The sequence below is a fragment of the Echinops telfairi genome, unplaced genomic scaffold (assembly GCF_000313985.2).
Source record: "Echinops telfairi isolate 266 unplaced genomic scaffold, ASM31398v2 ScPeMD7_7412;HRSCAF=8450, whole genome shotgun sequence".
Taxonomy (NCBI): domain Eukaryota; kingdom Metazoa; phylum Chordata; class Mammalia; order Afrosoricida; family Tenrecidae; genus Echinops; species Echinops telfairi.
In genome coordinates this window covers 6798964-6819629 of record NW_022111312.1, presented here as the reverse complement: position 1 = coordinate 6819629, position 20666 = coordinate 6798964, and the positions used below count along the sequence as shown (strand labels likewise).

At 49.0% G+C, this 20666-nt stretch overlaps 1 protein-coding gene across 1 annotated transcript in view; it reads right to left on the bottom strand.

Annotated features, from left to right (window-relative positions):
- RNFT2 (ring finger protein, transmembrane 2) overlaps positions 1-20666 on the bottom strand; it is a 78744-nt gene that overhangs the window by 40998 nt on the left and 17080 nt on the right. Inside the window, exons 5-7 of the mRNA XM_004709553.4 lie at positions 19134-19210; positions 15792-15892; positions 3872-4025 (exon numbers count right to left, since the gene is read on the bottom strand). Coding sequence (XP_004709610.1) covers positions 3872-4025; positions 15792-15892; positions 19134-19210 — 332 coding nt within the window. The remainder of the gene's footprint in view (positions 1-3871; positions 4026-15791; positions 15893-19133; positions 19211-20666) is intronic.

The window sequence follows — 20666 nt, the reverse complement described above, 5'->3', positions numbered from 1 at the left end:
TGGCCCAGCAGACACAGGTTTCATTCGGGCCACTGCACTTCAGAGCTCAGCCACCACTTGTCTGTCCCTGGAGGCTTGTGTGTGGCTATGAAGCTGTGCAGGTTTCAGATTTTAACAGACTAGGAAGAAAGGCCTGGCAATCTACTTCTGAGACTCGGCCAATGAAAACTCTCTGCATCACAAAGGTCCAGAGGGCAGTCAACAGCAGGAGATCATGAACCAATAAAAAGGCTCTTCACACAGTCACTAATATCTATCGTACGCTCAAGGCAGACCTAGTCTCAGGGCAAACACAGCGGCCCTTAGCCTCCTGAGCTCACAGTCCAGTGGCATGGGACAGAAAACAAAACCACAGGATCAGTTCAGATCCTGATCCATGCTACCCAAGACTTGAGATGGGGCACGGGCGGCACATTGTAGAAAACCACTTTAAACAGGGTGGCCACGGCCGACCTTTCAGAAAAAGTGACCCTTCGGCTGAGATTCAAAGGATGAGAAAGAGATGACCGTGGGGACGTCAGAGGAAGTACTGCTCTGGACAGAGGGAAGGGCAGATGCAAAGGGCCTGCAGTGGGAGGCACCAGGCTCACTGGAGGAAAGCAGAGGTTTCCAGTGAGGCTGGCCCGGTCTGAGTAGTGAAGAGGTTGGTGGGCTGGTGGGTAGGTCCCAGGGCAGGCGGGGCCATGGCCTATAGGTTATATACAGGAAAATGATCGCAAACACAGCTCAAGACCCAGCCAGCACCGCTGGTTTGGGTTGAGGTTGGAGACCTGTGACCGGCATCTTTAAGCCCAGGCCCGTCCCGGCTGGCCTGATTCTCCTGGGAGGCCCAGGTATGTGAGGATGCCTGACAGGCCCTCCCATGCCGGGAAGCAGGTGGGAATTGGTGTTGCCAGAGGGATGATTAAGAACAGGAGGAAAATGAAGAGATTCCCCAAGTCCCCAGACAAGATCGGCTCCCCCAGCCTCACACGTCAGGGGCCATCAAACAAACCCAAATACCAACAGCCCTGCCACTATCATCGTGGCATTATTAAAAAGAAGCCCCCCTCTCCCCGCTTCCAGGGATGGTGTGGGGGCCCAGGGAGGAGCATCTGTGCTGTGAGCCATTAGGGGTCTCTGACAGATGCGTTCTGACCACCCTCCCAGCCCAGCTGCAAATGAAGGCCCGTCCTTTTCTTCTTCCCAGACAAGGATTGATGAGCATTTGGGAGAGCACTCAGACAGGCAAGAAAAGGCTGTGGACCTTTTCCAAGCCTGCAATTTATCTTGAAGAGACTATTCACATCACTTTTACAGGCGGGATTACGCTCTGACCTGGCACATTAATCTCGCCGAATAAAATAATAATAATCAAAAAGAGGGAGCTGGACAGTTGCCAGGGAGGCATTAATAACTGTCGCCCACACCTCAGTGGGATAAGGAAAGGGTACGGGTGCCCTCCCCGCCCCCTTGCCCCCAGCAACGCCTGCAGTACGGAGAAGGGAGGACGTTCGACCCTGGCTCTGAGGGAATTCTGTGTAGACGGTGTGTGGGGACTCATCTCCCAAATCAACCTGGAGACACTTTCTAAGCAAATACTAGGAGTGAGTATGTCTCGTAGCCAAGAGCAGTGGTTCTGGAGTTGGACTGGGTGAGTTCAAATCCTGGCTCTGTAATTTATAAGCTGTGTGGCCGTGGGCTGGTTCCTTAACCTCTCACTGCTTTTGTTTTCTCCTCTAGTAAACAGCAATGAAAACAGTACCTGCCTGACCTTTCGACAGGAGCTGTTGTGGAAAGCAGTCTGGCTTGGTGTTAAAAGGTAGAACACAAGATTACCAGGTGGCCCAGCAATTCCACTCCTGGGAACAGACCCAGAAGAACTGAAGACAGGAGTTCAAAGATGTTTCTAGTTACACTCTTCGCAATAGGTGAAAGATAAAAAACCAAAAACCAAATGTCCATCAACAGGTGGATGGTAAACAAGATGAGATTTTGCCACACGGTGGAATGTTTGTCAGGAATGAAAAAGGAATGAGGCGCCCATCCATGCTACAATGTGGATGAACCTCGAAAACTTGACGGCAGACACAAAAGGTCTTCTATTGGATGAGCTCATGTATAGGAAACGGTCAAGACAGGGAACTCCACAGAGGCAGGACAAAGACTAGCAGTTGCCGGGGGATGGGAAGAAGGGAAGGAAGCGGGGATGACTGCTTAATGGGCATGGGGTTTCCTTCGAGGGCGTGAAAATGCTCTGGGAAGTAGACAGAGGTGGTGGACGTACAACATTGTGAATGAACCAACACCACTGAATTGTTTGTTTTAACATGGTGAATGGTTTACAGACAGGTTAATTGTATGTTACATGCATTTGTCGATTAAAAACAGGAAAACAAACAAAAAGGAGTAGGAATTGATAAAGACATGAGAAGGGGGAAGGGTGTCTGAAACAGAAGGACAGGAGGGTGACAGAGGTGCACACAAGAGCACTTTGGCGACAGTGTGACTTTGGGCCAGTTACTCCATGTCGTGGTGCCTTGGCTGTCCCCTCTGGAGAACAGGCTAAGGAGATCTACGTCACAGGTCGGCTATCCGAAGGGGATGGTTTAGTGTGTGTCGGGGGACTCTGAGTCAGAATGGGCTGGATGGGACACAGCCACCACCATCACCTGTGTAAAGGAATGAAAGTGTTGGGGTGTGGCTGAACCCAGAGCACAGAGTGAGGGGCAGGGGAGGGAGAAGGGGCACGGTTGGTGAAAGGCAGCACACGAGTGGTGACTGATAAAGGGAGCCCCCTCAGGGGCCTTGGTATCTTCGTAAGGTAAGGAAGACACTGTTAGCACGGCAACTTTCTGCAGGAGAAACCTGGGAAGCAAAGTGACTGGTATAAGGCCTAGTGGCTGGAGAGTGTCAGGGCTAGGGAGGGTCCAGGTGCTCCCACATCTGGTCCATTCAGTGTCTGGCAGTGATCCCCTGGCCCTCAGAGGTAACCATGGTCCTGGGACTTGGAAGAGTTGTATTCTTATCCTTAGTCCTGCATGAACCAACCAGCTGGGTATTTGGGGGACAAATTGCCTCGCCCTTCTATGAGTTTTGGTGTAGCAGGCTACCCCAAATCTGAGGTCCCAATGTCAAAAAACCTGTGTTACCTCGTAAAGACCAAGGGCCTTCGAAGCTGTGGTTGGATAAAGGCTCCTGCCATGGGAAGAGGACCATGACTTCTCTGGGAGGCCTGACTGCAGTCACCGGCTCTCTGAGAGAGAGGCCGGGGGAGAATCCAAACACGCAAGAGAAGACCCTGTGAGGACACAAGCAGCTACCACCCGTCTGTAGAAGCCTGTGCGCTGCTGTGACGCTGGACAGGTTTCAGTGGCGCTTCTACAGTAAGACAGATTAGGAGGAAAGGCCTGGCCATCTACTTCTGGAAGTCAGGCAATGCAAGCCCTATGGATCACAACAGTCTACTCCGCAGCCAATCAAGAGGATGGGGCAGGACTGGGCAGCAGTTAGTTCCATGTTGCATGGGGGTCACCTTGAGCCAAGAGCCAATGCCACGGCAGCTAACACAACAGCAGCAGCAGATGCGATCCACTGGGTCTCAAATAACCCCCTCCAGACTCTGTGAAGTCAGGCTGATTCTGACTCACCGTGGCTGTATCAGATGGAGTAGAACTGTCCCATGGTAGAAATCCTCATCTTTCTCCCAAAGAGCAGCTGGTGGCTTCAAACTACTGACCTTGTGGTTCGCAGCCCACCAGGCTCAGACACTAGTTACTGTGGACACTGACATCAACGGGGCCTGCTCCCTTCTTTCCTCTTCCAGAAGGCACCTGGAGTGGCTGCCTCATCAGCAGGGCTGGGCGGCCTGGGGGCCACAGTCAGAGCCTACCTTGGACTTGACGGCCAGGATGATCTTGGGCAGGGCCACCACAAGACACTTGAGGGCGATGGTTATATACTTCAGTACGAAGTCTGCGATCCCCACGATCCACAGCAGGTCGAAGAAGTCCAGCGTCTCCAGGTTGGGCTTCAGGAATATGAGGCTGTGGGGGAGGACTCAGAGTTAGGACACGTACTCAGGACCCGGCGCTCAACCGCTTGCTCATCTCTGCCTCTGGCAGTCATATGATCCTATTGATCAGGGACACCGACTTCTGCGTCCTGCTACTCAACTGCTGCATGACCTCTCTGAGCTTCACGTCTCCTGCAGGTTACCTGGAGAGGTGGGCCTGGAGCATTGCCAATGTCTCTCTACTTCACTGTGTCCTCAACAAGAGCAGGTGGTGGAGAGGCGTGAAAAGGACGTGCCCGTTACCCTGCTGGTGTTTCACTCCCTGTATCTCATCAAATCCTGCACAGTGAGCACCGCTGTGATTGCCACTGTAGAAAGGAGCCACTGACTAGAATGCGGACTGCGGGGAGAGTACACACACATCTGGATGGGAGGAAGTACAGCCAGACTGCTCCTTAGGAACGAGGATGGTGAGACTTCGTCTCAGTGTACGTTGGACATGGTCTCAGGAGGGACCAGTCCCTGGAAAAGGCCATCATGTTGGTCATGGAGAGGGCCGGTGAGAAGGATGAGGACCCTCCATGAGATGGATGGACACAGTGGCTTAAACAGAACAACTGCGTGGATGGCCCAGGCCCAGGCAGTGTTTCGTTCTGTTGTGCAAGGATCTCTATGGGTCAACCCTGACTCGGCGGCACCTCACAACAACCAAACCTGAGGTCTTCAATCCACAAAAGGGAGGGGGCAGGACAAAGACAGCATTGTGTTCCATTGTGCAAAGGTCCCTATGATCGAGGGCACCACCTCCATGGCCACTAGCACCAACCACAAGGCTCAGCCATATCAAGGTCACACTATACAATAAGCCTAAGGATCTTAGTGCCGGGGAGTCATGAATTTGAATCTAGGTTTCTCCGTTTATGTGTGGTCTGGCCTTGGGTGGGCAATGTCATCTTTGAAAGTCTCAGTGTTCTCTTCAGTAAAATGGCAATCACCCCTTCTCCTGCTCCTGGCCCCCTCGTGGTATGGTTGGCAAGATTTGGTGAAATGGTAGCCATACCATCAACCGACCAACTCGCTGCCCTCAGGTCGATGCTGAGTCATAGCAGCTCTGCAGGACAGAGCGGAACTGGCCCTCTGCATTCTGAAACTGTAATTGTCTACAGGAGGAGGAGAAAGCGGTCTTTCTCTCTTGGAGCAGCGGTGGTTTCGAACAACTGACCTTGTGATTAGCAGCCCAATGTGTAAACACTACGCTACCAGGGCTCCTGGACACACCACAGGTCCTGCCAAAGAGCAATGGTCAGGACAACAGCAACTCTGCAAGCCGGGCACATCATCCAAGCCGTTTGGCGGATGAGAACATCGACACACAGAAAGGCACAATGTCATGCACAAGGACACACAGAAACTGAAGGACAGTGGTAGATTCATACTCAGGCCTCTTGGCTGTCGCTTAAATACGTCTGCACCCTATGCCATGCCAACCTGGCTTCATGCACTTTATTATCTACCTAAACCCATTTCATTTTTCCGGAGACTTTATGAAGGAATGCCTATGAGCAGAGGAAAGGCAGGCACCAAGGGGCAGAGTGATGTGCCCATGCTGGAGCCAGCAGTCAATCTGTCTGTGTCTGCACCAGAGTGGGTGCTTTCAGGATGCTATGAGGCCCCCTTCCTGCAGTCTCCCAGAAACGCATGGCCTGCAGAGGTGGCTCAGTGGTAGGACTCCTGCCTTCCACTCGGGAGACTTGGGTTTGGTTCCTGGTCAGTGCACCTCATGGGCAACCACCACCCATCATCAGGGAGGCTCATGAGTTGTTCTGATGCTGAACAGGACTCCGTGGGGCTTCAAGACTAAGACAGACTAGGAAGAAAGGCCTGGTAATTTACTTCTGAACAACCAGCCAAACGGAAGTCTATGGAGTACAATAAATATAGTCCAATGCCCACACCAAATGGTCAGGAGGGTGCGGGGCTGGGCAGCATGCCCTCTGTTGTGCACGGAGTCACCAGGGTCAGACTCAGCAACAGCTCACTATAACAACAGGAATGAGTTGGCCTGTTTTCACTGTTTAAAAAGCAAAGAAACAAAACTATTTATATTAGAAAAAAAAAAGACACAAAGCAATATATTTCTATTTATAGTAAAAACCTTTCAAAGGCTAGAGTGGGGCAAAATCAATGAAAAGCCATCTCCGCTGGCAGGTGATCGCTCATGCGATCCCCAGTGTCCTCACCACCTTGCAGGCTCTGTCTCTGGGGGATACCTCCCCTTCAAGTTTGAATGGCCAGTCACAAACGGTTGGTAGGGTCTGGCAGGCTCTATCTGTCTCCAAAGAGGGAACACGGTATCCAAGGGGACTTCTGGCACTTTCCTGATGAGTCTTAGCTCAGGGAAGGCCAGAACTTGAATCTATCCAGGATTCAGACACCAGTGCCCAACACTGGAGAGTCTTAATTCTTCCCCTATCAGCTTCTGACCTCTGGAAAATCATTTCACCTCTTAAAACCTTCTCTTCATCTCAAAAGATTTCTTTAAAGCAGTGGTTCTCAACCTTCTTAATGCCTCGACCCTTTCATACAGTTCCTCATGTTGTGACCCCCCCGACCATAAATTTATTTTCATTGCTAATTCATAACTGTAATTTTGCTACTGCTAGGAATCGGGTGACCCCCACCCCCCGTGAAAGGGTTTTTCGACCCCCAAAGGGGTCACGACCCACAGGTTGAGAACCGCTGCTTTAAAATGTCAAAAAGCAAAGACGTGACTCTGAGGTGCACCTGACCCAAGGCCATGGTATTGTCAACTGCCTTCTGTGCATGTGAAAGTTGGACACCAAATCAGGAAAACCAGAATCGATGCCTGCTGATTATGGGGCAGGTGACGGATACTGAAAGTACTCTGGCCTGCCCAAATAAATCTGTGTTGGAAGAAGTACAGCCAGAACACTCCTTAGAAGTGAGGCTGGGGAGACCGTCACCTCCTTCAGTTCCTAGAGCACGAACATGTTCTCCAGAGGACCGGTCCCCGGAGAAGACCATCAAGCTTGGTAACTAGAGGAGCGATGGAGAAGAGGCAGGCCCTCCATGGGACTGAGGGACACAGTGGCTGAAACAAGGGGCTCAAACATAGGAACGGGGTGGAGGTGGTGCCGGGCAGTGTCCACACAGGGCCAAGACGAGTCTCCAAGGTGTCTGACAAAAAGAAGCCTTCCTGACTTTCCCTCCTTGTAAGACGGAGAGAAAGCGAATTCTTTGCCTTATCCAACTCAACAGGCTAATTAGTAGACTCAAATGTCAGAACACCGATGGAAGTATCTGACAAAGTACGAAATGTTTAACAAGCCCTAATTGCATCATAATTACCATTATTGTTTATTAATTATAATAGTTTGTGGTGGTGGTACCTAATGAGGAGTAAAACTGATAAGAAGATACGTGTCAGTCCATAGAACTGACGGTATAGTAAAGTCCCGGTGGTGTAGTGGTTTGGGAGTTTCTCTGCTAACTGAAAGGTCCGAGGCTGGAACCTACCAGCAGCTCTGAAGGAGATGTACAGATGAGTCTTGGACCCCCAACGAGATAGTGCTACTCTGTCCTATGGGGTCCCCTTGAGTATAATCGACTTGATGGCAACATAAAAAAACCAAACCTGCTACGCTACAGTTATATCATTAAGTAAGTTATCATAGCTCTCTGATAATGCCACTAGGATTGAGTCTCCTTTTGAGATGTGTCAAGTCTTTTAGTTCACAGCGCATTAAGTTAAATTTCTAGTACTTTAGAAAGAAATCCAAGGGAGTGTCAATATGTGGAAAAACACCCCTGCATCCCAACAAAAAACCAACAAGTCCACAAAACACAATGAACAGAAATAGTCTAAAAATGAGAAATGTAAAACAAGACAACCTAGATAAGTACCCATAACCACCCCTTCTCTCCTTCCCAGTGTGTCTGTGATGAAAAAGGTGGCGTGTAAGCCAGATGTCTGTCTCTCTGGGATTACAGGGACAGCAGCGAGGGTTGGCTGTGGACCTCAACCACCCACCTGGGGGCTGTCCAGCAGGCAGAACATGCACAGCCCAATGCAGGGAGCCAGTGCCACCGGGCCCTCCCTGTGTTACAAAGGCAGCTCACCACCGGAGAAAGAGCCAGTGGTGCAAGAGTTAAGCATTCAGCTGCTCACTGGTGGTTTGGACCTACCCAGCAGCTTCCTGGGAGAAAGACCAAGTGATCTGGCCCTGAAGAGACTACAGCCTAAGAAATTCTATGGGGCAGAAATCAACTAGACAGCCCCTAACAATATCAAGAAGTGGGTGTATGGCCCGGATCCAGAAGTGGAAGTAGGCAGCCCTAGAGGTAAGCCCCTTAGCCAGTGGTATGTGGCGCAGTCAGGATACGGCTCAAAGAGAGGGTTTGGGATTGAGAAAAAAAAATCTCTATCCATATCTACCTATCTTTCTATTGATCTACACAAACTTGAGAACTGTCCTGGTCAGGTGCGCATAGTTGATAGATGGTATTTTTTATACTTCTATTAACTGGTATCAGTTGGCAGTGAGTGTGGTTTGGCTTTGGTATGCACTAGTGGATTCCTGAGGCTCAGCTAACTGGTCACTCCACAGCTCCCTTTACCTGTTCTTTCCCAGAGGAACCCTGGTGGCACAGCAGTTGAAATGCTTGACTGCCAATTCCAAAGTGGGTGGTTCAAACCCAACCAGCAACTTGGAGGGACAAAGACATTGTTCCTGGACAGTTCCTGGAAGACCCAGGGGGGCAGTTTGACTGTCACATCGTGTGTCTGACTCAGAATTCACTCAACAGCTACCCACCCACCATCGGGGAGTTGATTCCAACTCACAGATTCAATGGCACCCAACAAAAACAACACCACCACATTCCCGGTTTGGTTTTTCGGTCACTTGGGACTGTGGAGTGAGCCGTTCTGGCCAATGGGATGTGAGGGACCAGACAGTCACCACTTCCAGGAAGTGATGCTCCTCGAGTAGCCCTGGTGGGAACCCCTGCTCTCCCAGCTTCCTCTCCCAAGGAGACTTTGGAGCTACATGTTCCAGGTACAGGCGGAATAGCTACAGCTACCAGGCAGAGTGCAGGGGGACTGTCCAACTTGCACTGAAAACGTTTTGGGTCCCCTCCCCCACCCCAGCTGATTCTGACTCAGGATAACTCCATGTGTACTACTGTAGAACTGTGCTCCGTAGTTTCCGATTATGATCTTTCGGAAGTAGATTGCCAGTTCTTTTCTCTGAGGCACCTCTAGGTGGATTCAACATGCCAACCAACCTTTCAGTTAGTAGCCTTAAGTGCTGAAGCATGTATGGAAATAGAAGCTTGTCAGGGCGCCCAGGTGCGGCTGATCCTGATGGATACACTCGGGCTGCATGGAGGCGGGTCATGGGCAGGAAGGTCAAGGTGGAGACACAGGTTCCTGTGCCCTGACAGTTGGTCGGGGAAGGTTGGAGTCTCCGCAAAAGAAAAGAGGGTGGGGTCTCCATGGTACAGTCCTATCAGAAGAGACGTGCAGCCAGCCACATCTGGTTGGGATCAGGAGCCTCCTTTCTGAGAACCCTAAAAAAATGGTAATGGCAAATCTTCCCATTCTTAAAGCAAAACAGAGGCTCTCAATCCAATCCTGTGGGAGCTTTGGAAAATGCTCATGCCCATACTAGCTCAGCCCAATCCACCAGGTTCACTGATGCACAGTGAGGGGCAAGAACCACAGAGCACTTGGGAGGTTCTCAAACCTCGATGTGCATCCGAATCAGCTGGGGAACACAGATTCCTGGGCCCCGCCCCTACAGTCTGCTTCTCGAGGGCTCAGCGGGACCTGGGAAGGTGCATGTCTGATTGTGAGGAGAGAAGGTAGTGAAGAGCACAAGCTCTGGGCAGAGCTGGCTCTGCTGCCCCAGCCATGTGATTCTGAAGAACATGCTCGGCTTCTGTAAGTCTCAGTCTCTTCATTTGTGACGCAGACCCTTGCTGGGTCACTGGGAGGACAAAAATACAAAGGGGTGGCTGTTGGAGAGGCCTGGTGGCATAATAGCTATGCACTGGGCTGCGATCTGAAAGGTCCACAGTTCAAAACCACCAGCCTCCCTCTGGGAGAGAGAAGGGGCAGCCTTAGAAACTCCCAGGGGGCAGTTCTGCCCTGTCCTAAAGGGTCGCTGTGAGTTGGTATCGACTCGATGGCCGTGAGTTTGGTCATTGGGTTTGGTTGATGAGACCTGCAATCGTACTGGAGCGCTGTGACAGCAGGAACAAGAGGCCCTCTCTCCGGCTCCCTCTGTGTGCTGCCAGTCTGACTGGGCCCTGGCCTGTTGGGGCACAGAGGTCTGAGCCTGTGAATCAGAGCATGCCCGGAGAATGGCACGAGCTGGAAATCCATCCCAGTTTCTGGGAACTCCACCTCCTCCTGTCCCCAGCAGGACCTTGGCAGTCTAGCTCACACAGCTAATGCAGTGGGTGAGGCATGCTCTGACTCGACAAATGGCCCAGAAGTGGGGTAACCGCACAGTCCTCAAAGTGCATTTTGGAAGCAGGTGAACCTGATCTGAAAGCCTAACTCGAGTCTCCCCTTGTCTTACAGGCTCTCACTGACCCTCTCTCTCCCTCCACCCTCCACCCCAGCCCCGACCCACAACAAACTCTTTTCTCAGCTGCAACAGGACTGCTGGTTTCTCCAGAGAAGCCCCTCTGCTTGGCGGCACTCTCGAGCCCAAGGACTCCTGAACATCATTGTGTTCCCCCCATGAGAACCATGGGCTCCAGCATTACACTTGTGAGGATGGTGCCGGACTGGGAGGTGTTTCCTTCTGTGGTACGTGGGTCCCCGAGTCAGAATCAACTTGATGGCGCCAAACAACCACCTCACACGTGTTTCTGTTTCAGTATAATTTACCCCTTGAATTGTGATATAAATTCACGGCAAATATTCCACCTATTCAAATTAAACATATCCAAGGGAAAAATTCCACAATCTTTTAATTCCACTTTCCCACCTACTTTTTTGAAGCCCCCTTATCTATTTTGAAAAGAACCGGGATGGTTCTGGCAGGGTCCCAGGGTGTTCCGCTGAAGTAAATTTCTTTATTCCTGGTGGATCTTTTTGCCATTAAAATGTCTTTTCTCTTAGAAAATAACAGTGGTGATGGTGGATGATTTCTCTTTCTCTTTTGAAAAACAGGATGTTCTTAACAAATTAGAAGGAACACGTACACATGGTTGACCTTTGAATTTTGTTTTGGGGATGTTCTACTGGTGCGTGATATCCCCAAATCTAGGAACCATTTAAAAAAATGTTTTATGAAAGCCACTGACGTACTGAATAGTCACGATGACCACATGAATTCAAATACTGCCTGTGAAAGCGCGAAAGCCACAATGCGAGAGACCACCATTCAAATAGCAGGATAGATAGCCATTTGCCAGCATGTAAGCCACTCCTGTGAGCGTGGTGCTATTGTGGCTGGGCACAGTGAGTTGATGCTGACTGAGCGACCCCCATGTGACATAGCTGGGCAACCTAAGGCTTTGTAGGCTGTTATCTTCATGGGAGCAGAGATCCCAGGTCTTTCTCTGGCAGGGTCCTAGGGTGGGCTCAGACCTTCTGGTGAGTAGCCAAGTATTTAACCCTTATGCTACCAGGGCTCCTTCCTTGGCATTAGTGTACTTGCTGTGGCATGGTATACTTGCTGTGGACTTGCATTAGTGTACTTGCTGGCATTAGTGTACTTGCTGTGGCATGGTGGGTAAAAAGGCCAGGCCACTATCTGAAAGGTTGGTGGTTTGAACTCACTCACCTGTTTCTGTAAAAACAGGTTTGGAACTCTAGGGAGCAGTACTGCTTGGTCCTACAGGGTTTCTGTGAGTCTGAACCAATGCAGCCCCATGGGCTTGGGGTTTTAAGAATGATTACATACGTCAACACTGCCATTGAGTTGATTCTGACTCAAGTCAGTAGGGCAGAGCAGAACTGCTCCCCAGGTTTCCAGATGAGATTGACTCATCTTTCTCCTGCAGAGTGGCTGGTGGGTTTGAACCACGGCCCTTGACGTTAGTGACCCAAAGCTGAGCCCACAGCAGTACCAAGGCTCCTTGTAATAGTGGTACACTATGGAAAAAACCCAACCAAATAAAACAGCGTAGGACTATAACCATTTGAAAGGGAGGGCATGGTGTCTGGCTGTAAATATGACTGAGAAAAAGAAGACAGTACAGGGTGCAGTATAGCACCGATGAAACACACAACCTTCCTCTAGTTCTTTAATGCTCCCCACCCCCCTACCGTGACCCCAATTCTATCTCACAAATCTGGTTAGACCAGACCATGTATACTGGACAGGGAATCCAGAACAGATAACCCCCTCAGGACCAATAAGGGGAGCAGTGATACTAGGAGGGTAAGGGTAGGGAGTGGGTGATGAGGGGGAACCAATCACAATGGTTGACATATGGCCCCCCTCCCAGGGGGCCGGACAGCAGAAAAGTGGGTAAAATGAGACAGCAGTCAGTGTAAGACATGGAAAAAAAAATTTATAAAATAACAAGGGGACATGGGGGAGGGAAGGTGAGAAAGGGAGGGGAAAACATGAGGAGCTGGTGCCAGGGGCTCAAGTAGAAAGAAAATGTTTTGAAAAAAAAACGATGACAACATATGTACAGATATGTTTGACACAATGGATATATCTATATGGATTATGATAAGAGCTGTAAGAACCCCCAATAAAATAAAATAAAAACAAAGAAAATAGTTTGAAAATGATGATGGCAACATATGAACAAATGTTCTTGAAATAACTGATGTATGGATTGCTATAAGAGCCCCCAATAAAATGATTAATTAAAATAAAAATTATGAAAATTAAAAAAAAAAAGAAGACAGTATTCAGCTTTGTCTTAGGAACAGCTCTGGGTTTGATATGATCTGTGACTCCCCCCAGTCTCCTGGACCCCTTGGCAAAGAGCCCTGAGATTCTGTGGCATGGTGGGCTTTGGGGTATCTTCCCAGTCTATCAAAGAAGCCCTGATGTATAGTGGATTATGCACTGGGCTGCTAACCTCAAGGTCAGCAGTCTGAACTCATTAGCCACATTGCATGAGAAAGTTGAGGCTTTCTAAGCTTTTGAATTATATTGGAATACAGCCCTTTCAGCCATAATCTCTTCTACGAGGGAGAATAATTCTGGATTTTGTAGTGTGGTCCCATTGAGGAGGGCGTTATCTGCTAACCAACAGGAGTGGATGAAACTGAGTTCTGGCCTCAGTAGAAGGTCTGAGTCAGACAACACTGTGTTTACTGGTTGTCTCAGTGACTATTCCTTACAATGGATGTAAGGAATTACAGGCTACCGCGGAGAGGAGAAAGAACACGGTTTCTGGAGTGGGCTGGGAAAAGCCTGCCTGACTAAGATTAGTAGGAGGCCAATGCCTACTGGAAACATCTTCCCAGGGGTTCCAGGTCATATATTCATAAATAAGATACAGTCGTGGGTAGAGAATAGATTATTGTATTGGGGTGAAATTTGGTTGCATCATGAAACTCCCACCAAACAACCTTTCCCTGCATGGGTCTGGTAGGAAACAACTTTTCCCTGCATGGGTCTGGTAGGAAGGTGGGGGAAGATACTGAGAAGTCTGACCTGTGTGAGTAGCTGCCAGCAAGATTCTATGCAATACCATCCCGCTGTGTATAAAAGGAGGCCTCAGAGCAGCAGGAGGTGGGCTCTGCTCACCAGCAACAACCAGGAGTGAGGCTTGTCTTCCGGCCCCAGCATCTGGCTTGCCCCTGCCTGATCTTCGAACTTCAGACTGAACTGCACCCTGGTACCACCGTGTGAGAAATTCCCTCGAGCTTTCTGAGTTCTTTGGGACACTACAGCAATTCACAGAGCCCAGAAACGGGAGGAAATATACTCAAGGAGGACTGGGGGTGAAATAGAACAGACTTACTATCTTGCAAGAATCTACTTTTGGAGACTTTTTCAAATTTCTTGGGACTAGTTTGCTATTAATTCTTAGCCATTACTACTATAGCCCACAATGATTTGTAGCCTTAGAATCCAAAAGAACAGTTCTACCCTGTTCCATAGGGTCCCAGTGAGTCAGAACTCACTTGATGGCAGTGAGTTTGGAGCGTTTTTGGTCCTGTCCCCCAGCCACACTGTGGAAGAAAGATGGTGGCAGTGTGCTTCATAAAGATTAAAGGCTTGGCAACTCTATGGAGTGGTTCAAGTTCTATAGTGTCACTATGGGTTGGAATTAATTACATGGTAATTGTATATATATATTTCAGTCCATGACTTCTCTGAAAACTAGCTTCACAGCCACCCTCGGGTTTATCCTCCACATTCCCACTGGACCCCATGACCCAGTCCTGCCTCACCTGTCTGAGCCAGGACTAGACCCTTGACCCATGAAAGGCCAACTGGGGCCTTTTCCTCTTGGATGCTAAAGAATAGAGACAGCTAGTGAAACACCAACTCATGCCAATAGCTAAATATCAGAGAGAATGTCTACAAACACTAATTGTCAAATTCCAGAAATTTCCCTGGCTCTCACCCTTTCTCAGGCCTTCTTGTTAACTTTTTCTTGGATTGTCTTCGTTCTAGGATCAAGCGTTGCTTAAAGTAAGAACATCCCACTGGTTAAAGGAGTAGCCCTTAAGGCCCTGTCTGAAATGTTTTCTTACTAAATTCTTAGCACACAGAGAGGAAACTTCAGATGCTACGTGTTGACTTAGAGTAATACACAACTTTCACAACACATGTGAATGCGTATGTAGAAAAATATTAACTGGTACTATTGGGGGGTAGAATTGGAAGGCACTTTGGTTCTTTAACTGTTCTTTCCAACTTTTCACTCTTAAAAATAAACTTTTTGCTAAACTGGAAGAATAACATATTTTTTAAATTCTGAGACTATGAAAATCCAGGGAAGATGAGCCCTACAGGACCAGTGGTGTGAGTGGCAAAACAGGGAGGGTGGAGGGAGAGTGGTTAGGAAAGAGGGAACCGGTTACAAGGAACTATATGTGACCTCCTCCCTGGGGGACGGACAACAGAGAAGTGGGTGAAGGGAGACGTCGGACAGGGCAAGATATGACAAAATAACAATTTATAAACTATCAAGGGCTTATGAGGGAGGGGGGAGCGGGGAGGGAGGGGAAAAATGAGGACCTAATGCTGGGGATTTAAGTGGAGAGAAAATGTTTTGAGAATGATGAGGGCAATGAATGTACAAATGCGCTTTACACAATTGATGTGTGTATGGATTGTGATAAGAGTTGTATGAGCCCCTAATAAAGTGATTTAAAAAAAGAAAAGACAAGGAGGAAGCTTAAGTGCACATTAATAGGTGCAAGAAGCCAATCTGAAGACTCTATATACTACATAATACCACATAGTATTAAAAGCTTGGGTGGCAATAGAGGGCTAAGCATTGAGCTGCTAACTGCAAGGTCAATAGTTCTAACCCACCAGCTGCTCCTTGGGACAATGATGAGGCCATTTGCTCCCAGCCTCAGACACAGGGTCACTATGAGTTGGAATTGCCTTTTATGGTCATGGGATGTTTTTATTTATTTTTCTTGTGGCTACTAGGAAACATAAAATGACATCCATGACTCAGAGGAAGAGTATGTGTGCACATCACAGGGTGGAATCTGCAACTGACCATGCGGGGGACGGGGATGAGGGTAGGGGAGTGATATGGGCACCCCACACCCACCCAGCCCCAGCCCTCACTCCCATTGTAGGAGTCAAACCCTCGGACTGACCTGTTGTATAGCTGCTGGGAACTGAATGTGTAGAGCACATATAGGGTGTTGCCCGCCAGAAAGGCTAAGATCCACAAGATGACCAGCACCGACCGCTTCTCCTGGAGACAGAGCAAGAGACTTGTGGGAATGCTGTCAGGCAGAATATTCCAGCATGTATGACAAATGACTTTCCCCCAAAGGTTTGGAGAAGGTGGAACTGATGCTGAAGCTGAGGAAGGGCACTAGCATCTTTCTGTTTCACTCAGATCCCGGGGTCATAGAAATGGGAAAACCAGCTTGGTGAACCATCCAGAAAGGCAGGAAAGCACAGTGGTTAGCAGCACAGATTCCAGCGTTTTCGGCCTAAGGTAGTGGTTCTCAACCTTCCTAATGCCGCGACCCTTTACTACAGTTCCTTATGTGGCGGTGACCTGCCAACCATAAAATTATTTTCATTGCTACTTCATAACTATAATTTTGCTACTGTTATGAATTGGGCGACCCCTGTGAAAGGGTCATTTGACCCCGAAAGGGGTCGCCACCCACAGGTTGAGAACCGCTGGCCTAGGTTGACATCCTTGGTCTGGGAGTTAAGCACTCGGGAAAGTTACTTAAGCGCTCTGCATTTTATTTCTTCTTTCTGATCTGCAAAACGGGTATATGCTAGTATCTAGCTGGTGGAATTCTGAGAACCCATGGATATGAAGTGCTTAGGACAGTGGCTGGCACACAGTTCCTGTTAGGTGACCTTTCTTGCGAGGAAATAAGTTTTAAGCCCCAGAGTCCTAATATGCAAATAAGGTGTGGTTAAGAATGAGCATTTATAGATACAGACCATCTCATCTGATATTGATACGCACACATACACACACACACATATCATGTTCATGAAATGCCATGACTAACTGTTAAGACTTTATGACAGCGGTAGATTCAGATCTATTGGTTAGAGACATCTGCTCTACTTTTTCCTAGAATGGCCTACTAGAACACTCCCTTGGGCTAGCTGTTCACAGTAGGGCTGTCTTTATGGGACTTAAATTCAAACGTCTGTGCCTGGCCACTAAAGCCCCCAATAGTCATTTCTCTCTCCATCATCCCTTCCGTTCACTCCCCAGAAGACCCTGGGAAACTCGGCTCCATTCGTACTCTCACAGTCGTTTTTCAACCGTGGAAATGGCCGGAGGAGGTGCAGAGAAGGGCCGAGGACTCGGGAGACAGATGCAGCAGACCTTTCTGCTACTGATTCTCAACAGTGAGTCTTTTCCTGGACCAGGGCAGCTGCGTTGCTGGAATAAGATGAGGTCATAACTTTCCCAGGGTAACCTTCCCTGCGGTTTCCGTAAATGCTCAATACCCACTGTCTCCAGACACAGACGAGCATCCCGCGCTGATCCGACAGGCATTTCCATAGAGTGGACAAGAGAAATGAATCCTCTCCATCCACCCATTATTCCAGGAGCGGTCAAGGTTAACGACCTCCATCCAACCACCTGCTTTTACCAACGTGATCAGTCCACTCAGCAGTCCTTTTTACCCAATTAATAATAGACTCCAGTTTAACTCTCTGCAAATCCAGACTGAAGGTGGAGCAGAAAGGGGGAATTAGTGATGGTCTGAGCAGCCACGCTCAGAAGGACACAGGAGGGAGCTTCCTGGAGAAGCTGAGATTCCTGTTCCTCCTGAGAGTTCCGTGGACCTGCCCACTCAGGCAAGATAGCACGTGTAGCGTCATAGGGCTTCAGGACGTCTGCAAGACGCCCAAGGGTCCACGCATCCTCTAGTCCCTAAAATTCAAGTCAAGGCCCCATTTGGGGTCTAACTGCTTTTGAGAAACAACCAGCTCCAAAGCCTCCCACTGTGGTACGGAGTCAACCTGTCCTTTCAACAGCAGCAGGTGGAGAGTGCACGAAGCCTAGACTGAGGGCAAGAACTTCCGGCTCCATTCCCAATTCTGGACCTCCTAGTGCTCCGGGGTCAAATGGAGACTAAGCTGCTCTCTGTGCCTCAAGGAGGTCTGAGGACTTTCGAGAAAACGGAGGGTGCCAGAGTAAGGTCAAAATTGAAGGTGATTATTATAGGATTGCATGTATAGTAAAAATCCTAAATTTTAAAGGCACGTACATCCAAAACCAAAGTGGCTGCCATTGAGTCAAGTTTGGCTCATAGCAATCCTATGGGACAGGCTAGAACTGCCCCTGTGGGTTTCTGAGCTTGTAACTCTTTAAGGGCATAGAAAGTCTCATCTTTCTCCCAAGGAGCAGCTGGTGGTTTTGAACTACTGACCTTGTGGTTAGCAGCCTAATACATATAAATAAATGTTTTCTGTTCTACATTTCTTCTATTTATGATATCTCACTTAATCCTTTCATTGAGTCTGTGAAGCTAGCATGAATGGTCCCGTTGAGAGGCTGAGAGTTACCATGTAATCTGTTCGAAGCTCCCAGTGGAAATGGCTTTTGGACAAAGGATGGGCATAGGCTCTGGGTCAACTACCTAGGTTCAAGTCCTGAGGCCACTACCTGTGTCAGCTCTTACGACCTAAGGCTAGGAACTTGACATCTCTGAGGCATTGTATTTTGATTTAGAAAATAAGAGTGTCTTTGCTTGCCTTTCAGGATAGTTGCAATGAATTCATGAGACAGGATGTGCCATGGGCTTAGATCTGAGCTGGGCAAACAGTCACTACAGAGCAACTATCAGAGGGGATTCAGGGTGGTGGCGAATCCTACCTGGCAGCATCAGGGTAACAGGCTTCATTGAGGGGGAGGAGTGAGCCAACACACTGAATTCCAAGAGAGTGGAAAGGACTGGGTGGGGAGCCCATGAGGACAGACCGCTGCTAGAGGACAGGAGGAGGGCAGGGGTGGGGATATGCTCCGGGTAATTGGCAGATGAATGGCCACCAAAGATGTCCATGGCTTAACCCCAGGAATCTGTGCCTGTGTTATGTTCCATGGACAAGGGCAAAATTAAGGTAGGAGATGGAACTAAGGCTCCTCATTAGCTGACCTCAAGTACAGAGAGGTTGTTCTGGACTATCTGGGTGGGCCCGATGTAAGCACTGATGTCCTTAAAAGGAGGTAGAGAGTCAGAGGGAAATGGGACATCGGAGGATGGTCACAGAGAAGATGGAAGGAGGGGCCCTGAGCCACGCAGCTTCTAGCAGGGGGGAAAGACAAGGGAAGAGATTCTCCCTGGAGCCTTTAGAAAAGAATATCTCTTTGATGCCTGGATTACAACCCACTTCAGACTTCTGCTCGAGACAACTGTAAACTAATGAATCTGTGTTGTTGTCATCCGGCAAGTTTGTGGTCATACTTTACAGCAGCCATTGGAGACTAATACCAGGTGACTCACCTTCAGGGAGACCTGTTCTCGGAGCGTGGAGTTGGCGTAGGCGAAGGTGCTGGCCATTCCGATGCACACGGCAATGCCTGTGGGACAGAGGAGGCATGGACCACACTCACCTATCAGCAGGCCTGACACTGAGTCTGTGAGCAGAGTTGAAGAAATAAAAAGACTCATCCCTCATGCTCTCGGAGCATACAGTTCACTCACAGGACAGAAAAAACCCACATCTGTGGGGGAACAGGACTGCCATGGCGACCACTGAGAACCCTAGACCACTCTGAGGGCAGGGTCCTGACTTTGTGATGCAGTGGGGGCAGCATATGAGAGCACCAGGTTAGGACTAAGGCCTCTGCATACCTGGGTTCAAATCCAGACCCTGGGTGAGCTTGGGGGAGACCCTGTGCCTCCCTAAGTCCCAGTTTTCTCATTGTAAAAATGGATAGCATAACAATATTAATAGCCTGGATCATGTCCACTTTCAAAAAGAACTCGCATTTGTCATTTGTGATTAAAAAGAAAAGTGGAAGGCCATAGTGTAATAGGGAATTAAAATGTAATGTTACAGGATAAAAAGATTTCAGGTGACCCAGGCAGACGGGGTATGGAATTAAAAGTTTATTCTGTATCGTCTTTCAATGTTCCCAAGCTTTGTCAAGCAGGAATCCTGGACTGTCCTGACTGGTGGCTTTCACAGGCTCCCCGGGAGGCACAGGCAGTTGATGTGCTCTGCTGCTAACTGAAAGGCTGGCGGGCCAGTTGGTGTCTACCCAAAGATAGCTTGGAAGAAAGTTCTGACGACCTGCCTCTGAAAATGCCGGGTGCAGGAAACCCCACGGAGCAAAGTGCTCCTCCAACACCCACGGCATCGACAGGAGTCGGAAACACACGATGGCAGCTGGTGGGCTTGGAGATTCTCACTTCCCACTGGAGAGAGACGGGATTCGGATTTCACACCACATGCAAAGTGTATTATGCCTGTAGGCTGGTCTGCCTTGTTTAATCCTAAATGTGCTCCAGGCATTTTCCCAGGTCTGCTTTGTAAACCAAAAAACCAAACTCACTACCACGGAGTCCGATTCCAACTCACTTCGACCCTATGGGACAGAATAAAACCACCCCGTGGGCATCTGAGACTGTAAATCTTTGAGAATAAAAAGCCTCATCTTTTCTCCAAAGAGCAACTGGTGATTTCAAACGGCCAAGCTTGTGGTTAGAAGCCCAATGTGCAACCCACTACTCAGCCTGGGCTCCTTCATTTTTCCGCTAGTATAGATAGAAGAAAACCCAGTAACCCTGCCCTCCCCACATCTCTCTACTCTCCTTTCTGACTTGGGGAAGTGGGAGGGTGGGGGTGGGGGGAGCCCAGTAAAGAAAATAACTACCTTGAAGAATAATACTTGGCCATGAGTGTGCTGAGGAGTCCTGGTGATATAGTGGTTGTGCACTGGGCTGCCAGTTGCAAGGTCAGCAGTTTGAAGCCACCAGTCGGTCTATGGGAGAAAGATGGGGCCTTCTACTGCTGTAAAAAAATTAAAGTCT